Source organism: Rhinoraja longicauda, chromosome 38, assembly GCF_053455715.1.
Source record: "Rhinoraja longicauda isolate Sanriku21f chromosome 38, sRhiLon1.1, whole genome shotgun sequence".
In the NCBI taxonomy this organism is placed as follows: Eukaryota; Metazoa; Chordata; class Chondrichthyes; order Rajiformes; family Arhynchobatidae; genus Rhinoraja; species Rhinoraja longicauda.
Genome location: NC_135990.1, coordinates 3,957,952 through 3,976,806, shown reverse-complemented (window position 1 = coordinate 3,976,806; position 18,855 = coordinate 3,957,952). Strand labels below are relative to the sequence as shown.

General features: G+C 47.3%; 1 protein-coding gene across 10 annotated transcripts in view; it reads left to right on the top strand.

The window, feature by feature from the left end:
- Window positions 1-18,855, top strand: part of LOC144610988 (CUGBP Elav-like family member 4) — a 588,785-nt gene that overhangs the window by 537,811 nt on the left and 32,119 nt on the right. For 6 of the 10 annotated variants that reach the window (XM_078430065.1, XM_078430070.1, XM_078430061.1 and 3 more), the window contains 2 exons: window positions 9,399-9,470; window positions 14,180-14,260. In XM_078430065.1, the coding sequence (XP_078286191.1) occupies window positions 9,399-9,470; window positions 14,180-14,260 (153 nt within the window). The remainder of the gene's footprint in view (window positions 1-9,398; window positions 9,471-14,179; window positions 14,261-18,855) is intronic. The other 4 variants (XM_078430068.1, XM_078430067.1, XM_078430069.1 and 1 more) reach the window with 3 other exon arrangements.

The window sequence follows — 18,855 nt, the reverse complement described above, 5'->3', positions numbered from 1 at the left end:
AATTATGGTCAGTCACAATTAATGAGCCAATGTTTTGTATATGTAGGAAGAAACTGCAGAGTCAGATGGCAGGGAAACAAGTTTATATAGAAGGAGATATCGAGAGATGCACTATTGAAAGATATGCAACAACAGGCCATTATTAGCTGTTGACTACCTGTGTGATTGAAGGTAGATGCAAACAGCTGGAGTAACTCAACGGGACAGGCAGCATCTCTGGAGAGAAGGAATGGGTGACGCTTCGGGTCGAGACCCTTGCAGGTGTGTGCATAAGGTATAACCCCACCACATCCCAGAGCAGTAATGGCTATCAAAGTTGGACTTTGAGAAGGTATAGAAACTGCCATTACCTGCAGTCTGCAACTTAGTCCTAATTGAGAAAGATGGATTGAGAGATACAGCATGGAATCGTAATCTTCAGCCCACCACAGTCTGAAGAAGGGTCTCGACCCGAAACGTCACCCATTCCTTCTCTCCAGAGATGCTGCCTGTCCCGCTGAGTTACTCCAGCTTTTTGTGGCTATCTTCGGTTTAAACCAGCATCTTCAGTTACGGTCCAACACTAGTGAGCTTATTATGTAGACAATGGGAAACGGCCACAATGTACATGGAACTTATAAAGCTACCATTAGGTAGTGTATAGGGCCCTAGTGAGACCGCACCTGGAGTACTGTGTGCAGTTGTATAGGGCCCTAGTGAGACCGCACCTGGAGTACTGTGTGCAGTTGTACAGGGCCCTGGTGAGACCGCACCTGGAGTACTGTGTGCAGTTGTATAGGGCCCTAGTGAGACCGCACCTGGAGTACTGTGTGCAGTTGTACAGGGCCCTAGTGAGACCGCACCTGGAGTACTGTGTGCAGTTGTATAGGGCCCTAGTGAGACCGCACCTGGAGTACTGTGTGCAGTTGTACAGGGCCCTAGTGAGACCGCACCTGGAGTACTGTGTGCAGTTGTACAGGGCCCTAGTGAGACCGCACCTGGAGTACTGTGTGCAGTTTTGGTCTCCAAATTTGAGCTAGGATATTCTTGCTATTGAGGGCGTGCAGCGTAGGTTTACTAGGTTAATTCCCGGAATGGCGGGACTGTCATATGTTGAAAGACTGGAGCGGCTAGGCTTGTATACACTTGAATTTAGAAGGATGAGAGGGGATCTTATCGAAACATATAAGATTATTAAGGGGTTGGACACGTTAGAGGCAGGAAACATGTTCCCAATGTTGGGGAGTCCGGAACCAGGGGCCACAGTTTAAGAATAAGGGGTAGGCCATTTAGAACGGAGATGAGGAAAAACTTTTTCAGTCAGAGAGTTGTAAATCTGTGGAATTCACTGCCTCAGAAGGCAGTGGAGGCCAATTCTCTGAATGCACTCAAGAGAGAGCTTGATAGAGCTCTTAAGGATAGCGGAGTCAGGGGGTATGGGGAGAAGGCAGGAACGGGGTACTGATTGAGAATGATCGGCCATGATCACCTTGAATGGTGGTGCTGGCTCGAAGGGCCGAATGGCCTACTCCTGCACCTATTGTCTATTGTCTATTGAATTCCTTGTAAAAACCCGCTCATAATTTGTACTTACTGACATTTCCACTTACTCCTAAAATATAAATGGCACCTGCTCGTATAGTTATGAAGTAAATTTAAAGAAAACCTGGCAAGGCTTGTGAGTCGGTTTCTTTAAGTTGCTGGCATATCAATTCAGCAAATCTGATCAATGCCTTTGTCATCAAAGAAATATAATTGAAATCCATCGTGGCATTTCTCCACTAGCCCTGCTTGATAACAGTAATTGTAATTTTTTTTTCTCTGTCAATAACTGGTCCGTGCTTTGTTTTTGCAACCTTTATGGAAACAACTCAATCATTTTTCTTCACTTGTTTGGAGAGATTTTTTTTTTTTTCTCAGAGGACAGAAATTTATTTTGCGTCGGGAGTCTATTTTAATCAAGCTATCTGTCCGTTTGCCGGCACGTCAATAAATCTATCCGAGTTCTGTACTGTAATGCATCCAATTATCAAAGTAATCTATTTACCTACCTCGACAATCCATCCTTTTATCCAAGCTTGACAACTGCTCTAATGATTTGCCCAATGACTATCTATGTAATTCTACCTAGCATCTTTCCATCAAAGCCTTGTATATACCTATTTCTTTCCTACCAAACTAATCTATCTATCTGAACTAAACATCTGTCCAGACTTTGCAATATCATCCAGCTTTTCCGCCTATCAATCTACTCATCCATCTAGCTATTTTATTTAACCAGTTATTTCTTCAAGTTGTCTACACATCCATCATCTATCTATCCCCTAGCCAAAGATGTCCCTATTCTTTCATTTTATTCTCCGAATTAAAGCATACAATTACCTATTCAACATCCTATCCCTTAATTCAGTCACCTACGTATTTAATCCACTTGTTCATTTATTATTTAGACAGCTAATGTATCGTTGTTTACTTGTGAAAGAAGGTGCAAAAAAACCTCAAAGCTACCTGGCCTCCATAGCATTCTGTGGCAACCGTCTGACTAAAGAAATTCCTCCTCAACTCCTTCCTAAAAGAATGTCCTTTCATTCTGAGGCTATGACCTCTAGTCCTAGACTCTCCCACTAGTGGAAACATCCTCTCCACATCCACACTATCCAGGCCTTATAATCATGGCTGATCTATCTCTCCCTCCTAACCCCATTCTCCTGCCTTCTCCCCGTAGCTTTTGACACCCGTACTAATCAAGAATCTATAAATCTCCGCTTTAAAAGTACCCGATAATGCAGTGCCGGAGACTCAGGTTCAATCCTGTCTGTGCGGAGTTTGCACGTTCCCCAGAAGACCAGGCAGCTTCGAGTATTCTGATTTCCACCCACATCCTAAAGATGTGCTAGTTTGTAAGTTAATTGGCCGTTGTAAATTGTCCCTGGTGTATCGGTGAATGGCAGAATCTTGGGAGAATTGATGGAAATGTGGGGAGAATTAGAAAAATGGAACTGATATAAGCATGGGTGGCACGGTGGCGCAGCGGTAGAGTTACTGTCTTACAGCGCCAGAGACCCGGGTTCGATCCTGACTACGGGCGCCGTCTGTACGGAGTTTGTACGTTCTCCCCATGACCTGCGTGGGTTTTCTCCGAGATCTTCCGTTTCCTCCCACACTCCAAAGACGTACAGATTTGTAGGTTAGTTGGCTTGGTGTAAATGTAAAATTGTCCCTAGTGTGTGTAGGATAGTGTTAGTGTGCAGGGAACACTGGTCGGGCCGGACTCGGTGGGCCGAAGGGCCTGTTTCTGCGCAGTAAACTAAACGAAACTAAACAAATAGTGCAAATGGGTGTTTGATTTTAGATTTTTCTCCCCATATCCCTTGATTTCTGTAACCCCTAAGAGCTCTATCTAACTCTCTCTTGAAAACATCCAGTGAATCGGCCTCCACTGCCTTCTGTGGCAGAGAATTCCACAGATTCACAACTCTCTGGGTGAAAAGGTTTTTCCTCATCTCAGTCCTACATGGCCTATCCCTTATTCTTAAACTGTGACCCCTGGTTCTGGACTCCCCCAAAATGGGGAACATTTTTCCTGCATCTAGCCTGTCCAAAGCCTAAATAATTTTATATGTATGATAAGGAAATAATGTTTAGTGCAAGTTAATTCCAGTAAAATTAGATAGAGTTCTTAAGGATAGCGGAGTCAGGGGGTATGGGGAGAAGGTAGGAACGGGGTACTGATTGAGAATGATCGGCCATGATAACATTGAATGGCGGTGCTTGCTCGAAGGGCCGAATGGCCTCCTCCTCCACCTATTGTCTATTGTCTATTGTCTATAAAGTCTGATCAAAGATAGTCTGAGGGTTACCAATGAGGTAGATAGTAGTTAGATAATCGGTAGATAATACTGTAGGATTTGGCTCTAGCTATGTCAGAACTCTAACCTCCAGAGTATTATTTCTTCGGATCGTTCACCTTGTCGTGGTGAAGAGGCTTGGGCGTGTCCCCATGATTCCGAGAGCGATGCCGTTGGAAGCACTGGCTTCTGGGAGGGCCACCCTTGGCGGTAAGGTGGAGGATGAGGCTCCGGACTAAGAACGATCCAAACTACAAGACCTCAACGGCAGACCAGGCGGACGAAGCTATCTTGAACTCAACGGCTGTGAAGGCTGCAACAGATCTATCAGCTCCAATCGTCATGGTTCCCTTGCCATTGGAATGGCCGGATCTCCAACAACAATGAGAAGGCCTACCGGGAGGAGGTGGCTGATCTGGCACTCTGGTGTCAGGACAACAGCCTCCTCTTGAATGTCACTAAAACAAAGGAGCTGATTGTGGACTTCAGAAGGGCTAAACATCCAAGGACGTACACGCCACTGGAGATAAATGGGTCTATTGTGGATAGGGTGAGCAGTTTTAAATACTTGGGAGTCCGCATCGCAGAGGATCTGACGTGGGCAACGCACATTGCCGCACTGGTGGGTAAGGCTAAGCAGCGCCTTTACCACCTTAGACAGCTGAGGAAATTCAGAGTGTCTCTGAGGATCCTTCATTGCTTCTACTCTGGGGCTGTAGAGAGCATCCTGTCTGGCAACATTACAGTCTGGTTTGGGAACAGCTCTGCCCAGGACAGGATGGCCCTGCAGAGAGTAGTGCGTTCGGCAGAACGCACCATGGGAACTACACTCGTCCCCCTGCAGGACCTATACATCAGGGGGTGCAGATCCAGAGCAAGCAAGATCATGAGGGACCCCTACCACCCCAGTAACGGACTGTTCCAGATGCTACGATCAGGCAAACGCCTCCGCTGTCACGCTGTGAAAACGGAGAGGATGAGACGGAGCTTCTTCCCACAGGCCATCAGGACTGTCAACTTTTATAACCCCAGAGACTAAATTTTTGTCGACACTAATAGTAACTTATTAACTTTATTTATATGCTGTAACTGTAATTCTTTTTGTGTACAACCCGCAGGCATTGCCACTTTCATTTCACTGCACATCGTGTGTGTGTATGTGACAAATACATTTGACTTGACTTGACTTGAGTTGATTGATTTGTGAAGGACCGTGTGCTTCTTGGAGTGCAACATCAAGTACACGTTAAACAACACATGCACGGGCGTCTTCAATCCATGAAGGAACGTAGACCATCATCCTTGACCTCAAGGGATAGCCACGACGACAAATTCTGAATTTAGGGTGCATCATATCATATTATATATATACAGCGCGGAAACAGGCCTTTTCGGCCCACCAAGTCCGCGCCGCCCAGCGATCCCCGCACATTGGGGCGGCACGGTAGCGCAGCGGTAGAGTTGCTGCTTTACAGCGAATGCAGCGCCGGAGACTCAGGTTCGATCCTGACTACGGGTGCTGCACTGTAAGGAGTTTGTACGTTCTCCCCGTGACCTGCGTGGGTTTTCTCCGAGATCTTCGGTTTCCTCCCACACTCCAAAGACGTACAGGTATGTAGGTTAATTGGCTGGGTAAATGTAAAAATTGTCCCTAGTGGGTGTAGGATAGTGTTAATGTGCGGAGATCGCTGGGCGGCACGGACTTGGAGGGCCGAAAAGGCCTGTTTCCGGCTGTATGTATATGATATGATATGATATGATTAACACTATCCTACACCCACTAGGGACAATTTTTTTACATTTACCCAGTCAATTAACCTACATACCTGTCATTAGAGATCCCAATTGACTTAGCGAATTGGGAGTACTAAATATTATTTAACCATGAGTACAAACGGAATAGATTCTCCAGCTATATCTGCCGGCTTTTAATTCAAACGTTATTTTGGACTGATGATTGGCAAGGTAGTTAGTTATATGCCTGCTTGGTTTCGATAGACTTTAAATCCGCGTCTACAGGTCAATGCCTTCCATCACATTCTTTGTTATTTTGTTCACCTGTCATTCTCTGACTTTTATTGTGTTGGCAGATATTGACAGCGGAAAATTTATCAACTCAGTTTTTAAATCCACATTTGAATCCAGGATTTGGACAGGTGTCTACTCCTTTCTTGATGTATTCAAGAGAGAGAGTTAGATATAGGAGTTATTCTAGAGAGAGTTAGATTTAGCTCTTCGGCCTAACGGAATCAAGGGATATGGGGAGAAAGCAGGAACGGGGTACTGATTTTGGATGATTAGCCATGATCATATTGAATGGCTCGAAGGGCCGAATGGCCTACTCCTGCACCTATTTTCTATGTTTCCTTGTGAATTCCGACTATTCTCTGCCTCATTGGTGACCCTCGGACTATCCTTGTTTGGACTTTGCTGGCTTTACCTTGCACTAAACGCTATTCCCTTATCATGTCGGAAAATACCTGCAGATGCTGGTACAAATCAAAGGTATCACAAAAAGCTGGAGTAACTCAGCGGGTCAGGCAGCACCTCGGGAGAGAAGGAATGGGTGACGTTTTGGGTCGAGACCCTTCTTCAGACTGAAGATGGGGTCTAGACCCATTCCTTCTCTCCTGAGATGCTGCCTGACCCGTTGAGTTACTCCAGCTTTTTGTGATTCCCTTATCATGCGTCTGTGCACTGTAAATGGCTTGATTGTAATCATGTATTGTCTTTCCACTGACTGGTTAGCACGCAACAAAAGCTTTTCACTGTAGCTCAGGGATTCAGCAGCGACTGACAAAATGTTGGTGTCTTTAATTACGATCTCTGCACAGTCCATTGGGGCTGGGTTAGCCCGGTTTACTGATGGCCCCTTGTGACCCAGCCGAGAATTTAGAATGGGTTTGATGGGTGTGATGTGTTGATTAGTGCGGGTGTCAGGGGTTATGGGGAGAGGGCAGGAGAATGGGGTTAGGAGGGAGAGATAGACCAGCCACGATTGAATGGCGGAGTAGACCTTTGATGGGCCGAATGGCCTAATTCTGCTCCTCTCACTTACGATCTTACGACATTTACCCTCATTTCACTGTGTTATAGGAAAGACATTGTCAAGCTTGAAAGGGTACTGAGAAGATTTACGGGACTAGAGGGTTTGAGCTATAGGGAGAGGTTGAGCAGGCTGGGACTCTATTCCTTGGAGCGCTGGAGGATGAGGGGTGATCTTATCGAGGTGTACAAAATCATGAGAGGAATAGATCGGGTAGATGCACAGAATGGGGGAACCGTGGACCAGAGGACATAGGTTCAAGGTGAAGGGGAAAAGATTAAATAGGAATCTGAGGGGTAACGTTTTCACACAGTGGGTTGTGGGTGTATGGAACAAGCTGCCGGAGGAGGTAGTTGAGGCTGGGACTATCCCAACGTTTAAGAAACAGTTGGACAAGTACATGGATAGGACAGGTTTGGAGGGATATGGACCAAGCGCAGGCAGGTGGGACTAGTGTAGCTGGGACATGTTGGCCGGTGTGGGTAAGTTGGGCCAAGGTGCCTGTTTCCACGCTGTATCACTCTATGACTATATGACTCATAAACACGGCTACCAAATTGAGGACGCACCCTTCAAACCCGAATGTCCTCCTGCGCTCCGAGGAATAGAGTCCCAGCCTACTCAACCTCTCACTGTAGCTCAGACCCTCTAGATCATGTCATGGTGCTTTCTCCACACCATGGAAGTACCATACAGTCATGACTTTTGCCAGCATGTTAAAATCAAATACTAAAGGGCATAGCTTTAAGATGAGAGGGCAAAGTTTAAAGGAGACGTGCAGAGGACGTGTTTTTTTACACAGAGGTTGGTGGGTGCTTGGAACATAGAGTCGCCAACTGTTCCGTATTTGCTGGGACATTTCGTATTTTGGGCTAAATTGGTTTGTCCCGTACGGGACCGCCCTTGTCCCGTATTAGGCCCGGCAGGCGCTGTAGGCCCAGATGCTGTAGGCCCAGACAGTGTAGGCCCGGACAGTGTAGGTCCGGACAGTGTAGGTCCGGACAGTGTAAGTCCGGACAATGTAGGTCCGGACAGTGTTGGTCCGGACAGTGTAGGTCCGGACAGTGTAGGTCCAGACAGTGTAGGTCCGGACAATGTAGGTCCAGACAGTGTAGGTCCGGACAGTGTAGGTCCGGAGGCCCGGGCGCCGCCTAGCGGAGGTTGCATAGCAACCCGCCTCCCGGCCCGGGCAGCAGCCATTGTTGGAGCAGGAGCACGTGGCCACTGGCTGGGTGAGGTCACGTGGGCCGCGGGGCGGTGACGTCACCTTGTCCCTTATTTGGGAGTAAGACAGTTGGCAACCTCACCTGGAACGCTTTGCTAAGGGTGTTGGTGGAGGCAGACACGATAGTGGCATTTAAGAGACTTTTGGATCGACACGTGGATATGCAGGGAATGGAGGGGTATGGATCATGTGGAGGCAGATAAGAATTGGTCTTGACATTATGTTCGATACAGACATTGTGGGCCAAAGGCGTGCCTTGATCATATTGAATGGCGGTGCTGGCTCGAAGGGCCGAATGGCGTACTCCTGCACCTATTTTCTATGTTTCCTTTTGAATTTTGACTACTCTCTGCCTCATTGGTGACCCTTGGACTACCCTTGTTCGGACTTTGCTGGCTTCTCCTTGTACTAAACGCTATTCCCTTATCATGTATGGTAACTCAAATTTCACTGTACCTTAATTGGTACATATGACAATAAACTGGCCTTGAAACCTTGAAACCATATCTGTACACTGTAAACGGCTCGATTGTAATCATGTGTTGTCATTCCGCTGACTGGTTAGCACGCAACAAAAGCTTTGCACTGTACCTCGGTACACGTGACAATAAACTAAACTGAAACTGAAGGGGACTAGAAAGGTCTCGACCCCAAACGTCACCCATTCCTTCGCTCCAGTGATGCTGCCTGTCCCGCTGAGTTACTCCAGCATTTTGTGTCTGTCTTGTGGGCCAAAGGGACTGTTTGCATGCTTGTATACACTGGAATTTAGAAGGATGAGGGGGGATCTTATTGAAACATATAAGATAATTAGGGGATTGGACACATTAGAGGCAGGAAACATGTTCCCAATGTTGGGGGAGTCCAGAACAAGGGGCCACAGTTTAAGAATAAGGGGTAGGCCATTTAGAACGGAGGGAGATGAGGAAGAACTTTTTCAGTCAGAGAATGGTGAAGGTGTGGAATTCTCTGCCTCAGAAGGCAGTGGAGGCCAGTTCGTTGGATGCTTTCAAGAGAGAGCTGGATAGAGCTCTTAAGGATAGCGGAGTGAGGGGGTATGGGGAGAAGGCAGGAACGGGGTACTGATTGAGAGTGATCAGCCATGTTCGCATTGAATGGCGGTGCTGGCTCGAAGGGCTGAATGGCCTACTCCTGCACCTATTGTCTATTGTCTATTGTCTATAGCTGGATGGATCTATGAATTTGATCCATTTTGCTTGGGTATGTAGCTGTATTCTCGTATTTTCCAGTGTTGAATCTGCCTTAGTTAATTTTCTTCTTCCTCTCTCTCTCTTTATTGTCTTCCTAGCTCAAAGTCCGACAGTGGCCGATCCTCTACAGCAAGCATACACCGGCATGCAGCACTATACAGGTCATTAACATTGCTCACGTAACTATGGCCTGCTTTCTATCCATTCCGTTGACTTTTGCATTGTTTTACAAAAGGGTTCAGTGTTACACGTGAAACCAAAACCTTACGGGGAGTTTGAGGCTCAGTTTTGATGGATTTGTATGTGTTTACCATAGTTTAGTGATACAGCGTGGAAACAGGCCCTTCGGCCCACCGAGTCCGCACCGACCAGCGATCCCCGCACACTAACACTATCCTACACACACTGGGGACAATTTTTACATTTACCAAGCCAATTAACCTACAAACCTGTACTCGCTGGAATTTAGAAGATTGAGGGGGGATCTTATAGAAACTTACAAAATTCTTAAGGGGTTGGACAGGCTAGATGCAGGAAGATTGTTCCCGATGTTGGGGAAGTCCAGAACAAGGGGTCACAGTTTAAGGATAAGGGGGAAGTCTTTTAGGACCGAGATGAGAACTTTTTTTTCACACAGAGAGTGGTGAATCTGTGGAATTCTCCGCCACAGAAGGTAGTTGAGGCCAGTTCATTGGCTATATTTAAGAGGGAGTTAGATGTGGCCCTTGTGGCTAAAGGGATCAGGGGGATATGGAGAGAAGGCAGGTACAGGATACTGAGCTGGATGATCAGCAATGATCATATTGAATGGCGGTGCAGGCTCGAAGGGCCGAATGGCCTACTCCTGCACCTATTTTCTATGTTTTCTATGTCTTTGGAGTGTGGGAGGAAACCGAAGATCTCAGAGAAAACCCACGCAGGTCACGGGGAGAACGTGCAAACTCCGTACAGACAGCACCCGTAGTCGGGATCGAACCTGGGTCTCAGGCGCTGCATTCGCTGTAAGGCAGCAACTCTACTGCTGCGCCACCGTGCCAAGCAAGGAGGTTTTTTTGTTTCAAAGGTTTGCTTTAGTTTCAAGTTACATTGCACAACGTGAAGCGGCAAGAGAGTGGAGTGGATTTTAATTTTCAAAAGGGACTAAAAAATCTAAACATCCTTTTGAAAGAAGATGTAAATTTTGCAGCTATGGAAAAAGGGGGTCACGACAAGATGGGCTGAATGGTCTCATGTGCTGCCCGGGGGCAGAAATAGGCCATTCAGCCCATCGAGTCAACTCCGCCATTCAATCGTGGCTGATCTGTTTTTTCCTTCTCAGCTCCATTCTCCTGCCTTCTCCTCACTGCCCCTGCCACCCGTACTAATCAAAAATCTGCCAATCTCAGCATTAGAAAACCCCATTGACTTGACCTCCACAAGTCAGTGGAGCAGGTATATTCAGGAAAACTGAAGATGCCTGTCTCGCTGGGTTACACCAACTTTTTGTGTCTATCTTAGACTTGACCTCGGTCAGTTCAGACAGGTGAGACCAAACTCGAGCATCAGCAGCAGAGGTGCAGATGAGTTGGGTGTCAGACCCTGGCCCGTTGTGTTTTAAGGAGGAGGGATGAATTGGAAGTATTAAACACTGTGGAACATTAACCTCAACATCGTCACAATGATGGAAAACTCCTTGAGTGTGTTGATTTAAATGGCGATTTGTCTTTACACAAAACAACGCAGCATTAATGGGACAGTCACACTCGTGTGTTGCTGATGTTATTATAAGGATCATGATCCTGTGAGGTTAACTAGACAGTAAATAGACTCGACCATGAAGGTAATGAGGCCAGAAATTGACAGAATTTGTGGTGCAGCGGTAGAGTTGCTGCCTCACTTCGACTTCGACTCAGCGTCGACTCTGACTACGGGTGCTGTCTGTGCGGAGTTTGTACGTTCTCCCAGTGACCGTGTGGGTTTTCTCCGGGTGCTCTGGTTTTTTCCCCACATCCCAAGCATGTGCAGGTTTGCAGGTTAATTGACTTCTGTACATTGTTCATAGTGTGGAGGATGCAAAAGTGGGATAACGTAGAACTAGTGGGAAAGGGTGATCGATGGTCGGCGTGGACTCGATGGGCCGAAGGGCCTGTTTCCACGCTGTATCTCTAAACTAAACTAAATTAAAATGAAATGAGCTGAACTGTTCTAAACTAAACTAAACTAAACTAAAGTAAAGTAAATGAAACTAAATGAAAGACTGGAGCGGCTAGGCTTGTATACACTGGAATTTAGAAGGATGAGAGGGGATCTTATCGAAACATATAAGATTATTAAGGGGTTGGACACGTTAGAGGCAGGAAACATGTTCCCAATGTTGGGGGAGTCCAGAACCAGGGGCCACAGTTTAAGAATAAGGGGTAGGCCATTTAGAACGGAGATGAGGAAAAACTTTTTCATTCAGAGAGTTGTAAATCTGTGGAATTCTCTGCCTCAGAAGGCAGTGGAGGCCAATTCTCTGAATGCATTCAAGAGAGAGTTGGATAGAGCTCTTAAGGATAGCGGAGACAGGGGGTATGGGGAGAAGGCAGGAACGGGGTACTGATTGAGAATGATCAGCCATGATTACATTGAATGGCGGTGCTGGCTCGAAGGGCCGAATGGCCTCCTCCTGCACCTATCGTCTATTGTCTATTGTCTAAACTAAAGTAAACTAAACTAAACTGAACTGAGATGACTATTTGAAATTAATATAGAGACCATTCAAGAATTTTGAATGGGGAAGCACAATACTGTTAAAGGAACAAATGCTAAACTGAATTCAGTCTGAAGAAGGGTCTCGACCCGAAACGTCACCCATTCCTTCTCTCCCGAGATGCTGCCTGACCCGCTGAGTTACTCCAGCATTTTGTGAATAAATACCTTCGATTTGTACCAGCATCTGCAGTTATCTTCTTATACTAAAATGCTAAACAAAAAATGAAAGAGTGATGTTATGTCATTAATGTGCTTTTCTGGTAGTGAGCACAAGTATTGTGAATGTGCCCTGCAATGCTCCTTAGGCTTCTAGGTTTTAGCCAAACTTACCAAATTGAGTAACAAGAACAGACCTTTCAGTCTTGCAATTCCTTCGGCCAATTCTTGACATTGGATGAGATTCTGGCTAATTTCTTCTTGCCTTCTGCCTCGCTTGCCTTTGCATGCATCAGGAGATGATTAAGTTGTGGCCCTCTATCTCTTATTCCCCAATAAAAATAGATGAACAGTAAACCATTGACGTAGTGGGATAATAGCAGCTGTCTGTATACAACAGTAAGTGGCTGTCCTGTCAGACAACATTAAATCACTCATTGTCCAGTTCGGAAAGTAAGTGAAATAAAGATCGATCTGTCTCAGTCGGGTGAGTTTTAATTGATCCTCAACACTTATTGTGGGAGAGAGGTCAATTTTCTCATTTGCCATTGATAATCCAAGGTACTGCATGACAACAACATGACAAGACTTCACCTACTGTACTATTCCTGATTAATGCCACATTCAGAGCCACAGAGTGATACCGTGTGGAAACAAGCCCTTCGGCCCAACTTGCCCACACCGGCCAACATGTCCCAGCTACACTAGTACCACCTGCCCACGTTTGGTCCACATCCCTCCAAACCTATCCTATCCATGTACCCATCTAACTGTTTCTTAAATGTTGGGATGGTCCCAGCCTCAACTACCTCCTCTGGCAACTCGTTCCATACACCCACCACCCTTTGTGTGAAACAAGTTACCCCTTAGATTCCTATTAACTTTTTTCGCCTTCACCTTAAACCTATGTCCTCTGGTCCTCGATTCACCTACTCTGGGCAGGAGGCTCTGTGCATCTACCCGATCTATTCCTCATATGATTTTGTACACCTCTATAAGATCACCCCTCATCCTCCTGCGCTCCAAGAAATAGTATTGGTTGCAGTTCAGGTTGTCCCTACACAGGGAGGATTTGGAGAAGGTGCAAAAGAGGTTTACCAGAACACTGACTGGATTGGAGGGCATTAGCTACAAAGAGAGATAGTCCAAACTTGAGTTGTCTTCTCTGGAGCTTTGGAGGCAGGCTGAGAGGAGATCTGATTGAAGCATATCATAATTAAGTTGGCCATAGAGAGTCAGAATTCTTTTCTCTGGGTGGAAACATGGAAGACTAGAGGGCCTGCTTCCACACTGTATCTCTAAACTAAACTTCTTCTCGAGTATGGCGTGCACAGCCTAAAGTTGTCAGTCAAGGGTGGACATCCAGGCCAGGGTAGCATCAGTTGCCGGGTAGATGGCCTTAATGCCACCAGGAAACAGCCTCAGTGGGCAGTCATTCACGACGTGTGGGATGGTCTGGTCTGGATATACGCGGTTGCAAGCAGGCCTGTCTGTCTGTGGGCGGCACGGTGGCGCAGCGGTAGAGTTGCTGCCTTACAGCGAATGCAGCGCCGGAGACTCAGGTTCGATCCCGACTACGGGCGCCGTCTGTACGGAGTTTGTACGTTCTCCCCGTGGGTTTTCTCCGAGATCTTCCGTTTCCTCCCACACTCCAAAGACGTGCGGGTTTGTAGGTTAATTGACTGGGTAAATGTAAAAATTGTCCCTAGTGTGTGTAGGATAGTGTTAGTGTGCGGGGATCGCTGGGCGGCGCGGACTCGGTGGGCCGAAGGGCCTGTTTCCGCGCTGTATCTCTAAATCTAAAAAAAATCTAAAATCTAAACGAAACTAAGCTAATGCTTAAAGAAGCAAATGTCAATATTTTGTACACGTTCAATAGTTCGGTGGATGTGCTGAATGAACATGCTGGATATGCTGAATGAATTGGCCAGTTTATGAGACTGATTTTATATCTTTGTTTATTTTATTTGGCACTCGGCAGCAGCTTATCCTGCAGCATATGCCCCCATTGGACAGGCATTTCCACAGCAACCCCCAATCATCCCTCAACAACAGAGAGAAGGTAAGACACCAAATGCCAGCGTACAATTCCCATTGAGAGTATGCTCTCAATGTATCTATGTACATATACAACCTGCACCTCCTCCACTTACACCCCCTCCAACCTCATCTACTGCTTACGCCGTTCCAGGTGTCAACTTCTCTACATCGGCGAGACCAAGCGCAGGCTCGGCGATCGTTTCGCTCAACACCTCCGCTCAGTCCGTCTCAACCAACCTGATCTCCCGGTGGCTCAGCACTTCAACCCCCCCTCTCCATTCCCAATCTGACCTTTCTGTCCTGGGCCTCCCCCATTGTCAGAGTGAGGCCCAGCACAATTTGGAGGAACAGCACCTCATATTTTGCTTGGGCAGCTTACACCCCAGCGGTATGAACATTGACTTCTCTAACTTCAAGTAGACCTTGCTTTCCCTCTCTTTCCATCCCCTCCCCCTTCCCAGTTCTCCCACCAGTCTTACCGTCTCCAACTACATTCTATCTCTGTCTCGCCCATTCCCCTGACATTAGTCTGAAGAAGGGTCTCGACCCGAAATGTCACCCATTCCTTCTCTCCAGAGATGCTGCCTGACCCGCTGAGTTACTCCAGCATTTTGTGTCTATATATATATACACACAAACACACTGATCATTTTTTTCTTGTTTATTTTATTGTTCACTATGTTTACTATGCGTACTATAGACAATAGACAATAGGTGCAGGAGGAGGCCGTTCGGCCCTTCGAGCCAGCACCGCCATTCAATGTGATCATGGCTGATCATTCTCAATCAGTACCCCGTTCCTGCCTTCTCCCCATACCCCCTGACCCAGCTATCCTTAAGAGCTCTATCTAGCTCTCTCTTGAATGCATTCAGAGAATTGGCCTCCACTGCCTTCTGAGGCAGAGAATTCTACAGATTCACAACTCTCTGACTGAAAAAGTTTCTCCTCATCTCAGTTCTAAATGGCCTACCCCTTATTCTTAAACTGTGGCCCCCTGGTTCTGGACTCCCCCAATATTGGGAACATGTTTCCTGCCTCTAACGTGTCCAACCCCTTAATAATCTTATACGTTTCGATAAGATCTCCTCTCATCCTTCTAAATTCCAGTGTATACAAGCCTAGTCGCTCCAGTCTTTCAACTATGTTTACATGTTCTGTTGTGCTGCTGCAAGTAAGAATTTCATTGTTCTATCTGGGACCAATGACAATTAAACACTCTTGACACCTGACTCTTGACCCCTTGACCCCAGACTCTTGACCCTTGGCTCTTGACCCTTGGCTCTTGACCCTTGGCTCTTGGCATTGCTTTTGCCTCAAAGTGGCCAGGAAATCTTCTCCATATCGGTATCTTGCCCTCTCTCTCATTCCCATCCCCCACCCAAGTCTTCATACTAGTTTCACCATAGACCTGTTGAGTTTCACAGTCTGTACAACTCGTTATCACCTTCCCCCACGGCCAACAATGGACTGTTGTGGGCTCCACCTTCCCTTGATTGTCGTTGCTTTTTGCACCTCTTTCATTCATTTGTTCTAGATCACAGTCTCTATCTCTCATTTCCCTCTCTCCTGAGTCTTCAGTCTGAAGAAGGGTCTCGACCCGAAACGTCACCTATTCCTTTTCTCCCGAGATGCTGCCCGACCCGCTGAGTTACTCCAGCATTGTGTGCCTATCTTCTGTTGATTCAAAGCAGTGAGTTTACGGGGAATTTGAGAGAGACTGAGAGCTCAAGCTGAAGCAAAGCAGGCCCTGATTTAAAGGACTTTCATAGCTGGTCAAATCCCAGTAGTAATGGAAATTGAATTTCTATTGACAGGGTCTCACGGCTGGAAGACAAAATGCTTTAAGTGATGTTCTCTGGATTAGGAACATTTTTTAAGTCAATGTGACTCGTGACATGACAAATTTCTCCACTCATGAAATGACCATAAGTCATCATTCACGAGGGTGATCCACCCTAATCTAATCAGACTCGTGGTAAAGTTCCATTATTTAATATTCTGCTACAGCCATCGATCCCTTGACCTTATACGTAGAGTCCTGACACTGTGTCTCCACCATTGCATGTTGTGTAGATTACACTCACAGCTTAAAGACAATACTGACAGTTCACATACCAGTCACTTGAACGACTGGTGTAAGTTCTCTACCTCTATTTCTGACATTCTCTGTCTCTATCCATCTCTCTCTCTCTCTCAGGTCAGGCAGCATCTCTGGAGAATATGGATATTGCATTGAATGTGACTGTTCCTTCCTTGGTTCGATTTTAGACTGTCGAACTAGGGTAATCGAGCAAGACGAGACCTGGAAGGGAAGTAGGGTTGCCAACTGTCCCGTATTAGCCAGGACATCCCATACATTGGGCTAAATTGTTTGTCCCGTAAGGGACTTCCCATGTCCCATGTTAGGCCCGGTGAGGCACTGTAGGCCCGGACGCTGGATGCCCGGACACTGTAGGCCCAGACACTGTAGGCCCGGACACTGTAGGCCTGGACACTGTAGGCCCAGACACTGTAGGCCCGGACACTGTAGGCCCGGACACTGTAGGCCCGGACACTGTAGGCCCGGACGCTGTAGGCCCGGATGCTGTAGGCCCGGACGCTGTAGGCCCGGACACTGTAGGCCTGGGCACTGTAGGCCCGGATGCTGTAGGCCCGGACACTGTAGGCCCGGACACTGTAGGCCCAGACACTGTAGGCCTGGACGCTGTAGGCCCGGACACCGTAGGCCCGGACACTGTAGGCCTGGGCACTGTAGGCCCGGATGCTGTAGGCCCGGATACTGTAGGCCCGGACACTGTAGGCCCAGATACTGTAGGCCCAGACACTGTAGGCTCGGATGCTGTAGGCCCGGACACTGTAGGCCTGGACACTGTAGGCCTGGGCACTGTAGGCCCGGACACTGTAGGCCCGGATGCTGTGGGCCCAGACACTGTAGGCCCAGACACTGTAGGCCCGGACACTGTGGCCTGGATGCTGTAGGCCTGGGCACTGTAGGCCCGGACACTGTAGGCCCAGACACTGTAGGCCCGGACGCTGTTGGCCCGGACGCTGTCGGTCCTGACAGTTTAGATCCCGACTCTCTAGGTTTCCAACATTTTAGCTCCGGACAGTCTAGGTCTGTAGGCCTGGGTGCCGCCTAACGGAGGTTGTGTAGCAACCCGCCTCCCGGCCCGGGCGGCCGCCATTGGTGGAGCGGGAGCACGTGGCCGCTGGCTGGGTGGGGTCACGTGGGGCGCGGGGCGGTGACGTCACCTTGTCCCTTACTTGGGAGTGTGGAAGTTGGCAACCCGACAGGGAAGTGGAGTTTATTGAGAAGTTCAGACAGAATCTTGTTGAGTGAGCAGACTCCCATCTTTCATGTCTCTTGTGTTTTCACGGATAATTGAACAGATAAACGATATCTCTCTTTCTACGTCATGTCTCGGAAAAGACAAATCAATGTGTAATAGCTTTACTGTTTGGCATTTTGTTTGTTGAAAGGGCAAACATTGTCAGAAATGTTGTGACGGTGCTCAAAGATATTTAGTTCAGTTTAGTTTTAGAGATACAGCGCTGAAACAGGCCCTTCGTCCCACCGGGCCCGCGCCGACCAGCGATCCCCGCACATTAACACTATCCTACACACACTAGGAACAATTTACACATACACCAAGCCAACTAACCCTGAAAGAGTCTCAACCCTAAACGTTACCCATTCCTTCTCTCTAGAGATGCTGCCTGTCCTGCTGAGTTACTCCAGCATTTTGTGTCTACTCTGAGTGTATATATACTGTATGTATGATATATATATATATAGTGCAGGTGGTGGGAGAGAGGAGGATGATGGCAAAGTTAACATCGCTGCTGGATAACGACTCCCACCCCATGCAGGACACTGTCACTGCGCTGAGTAGCTCCTTCAGTGACAGACTCCTTCACCCCAAGTGCGTGAAGGACAATAGACAATAGACAATAGGTGCAGGAGGAGGCCATTCGGCCCTTCGAGCCAGCACCGCCATCCAATGTGATAATGGCTGATCATTCTCAATCAGTACCCCGTTCCTGCCTTCTCCCCATAACCCCCTGACTCCGCTATCCTTAAGAGCTCCATCCAGCTCTCTCTTGAATGCATTCAGAGAATTGGCCTCCACTGCCTTCTGAGGCAGAGAATTCCACAGATTCACAACTCTCTGACTGAAAAGGTTTTTCCTCATCTCAGTTCTAAATGGCCTACCCCTTATTCTTAAACTGTGGCCCCTTGTTCTGGACTCCCCCAACATTGGAAACATGTTTCCTGCCACTAATGTGCCCAACCCCTTAATAATCTTATACGTTTCGATAAGATCACCTCTCATCCTTCTAAGTTCCAGTGTATACAAGCCTAGTCGCTCCAGTCTTTCAACATATGACAGTCCCGCCATTCCGGGAATTAACCTAGTAAACCTACGCTGCACGCCCTCAATAGCAAGAATATCCTTCCTCAAATTTGGAGACCAAAACTGCACACAGTACTCCAGGTGTGGTCTCACTAGGGCCCTGTACAACTGCAGAGAGATATAGGAGGACCTTCTTTCCCGCTGCTGTGAGACTGCACAACCAGCACTGCTCCCAGCAGACAAGTCAACAATAACAGCTAA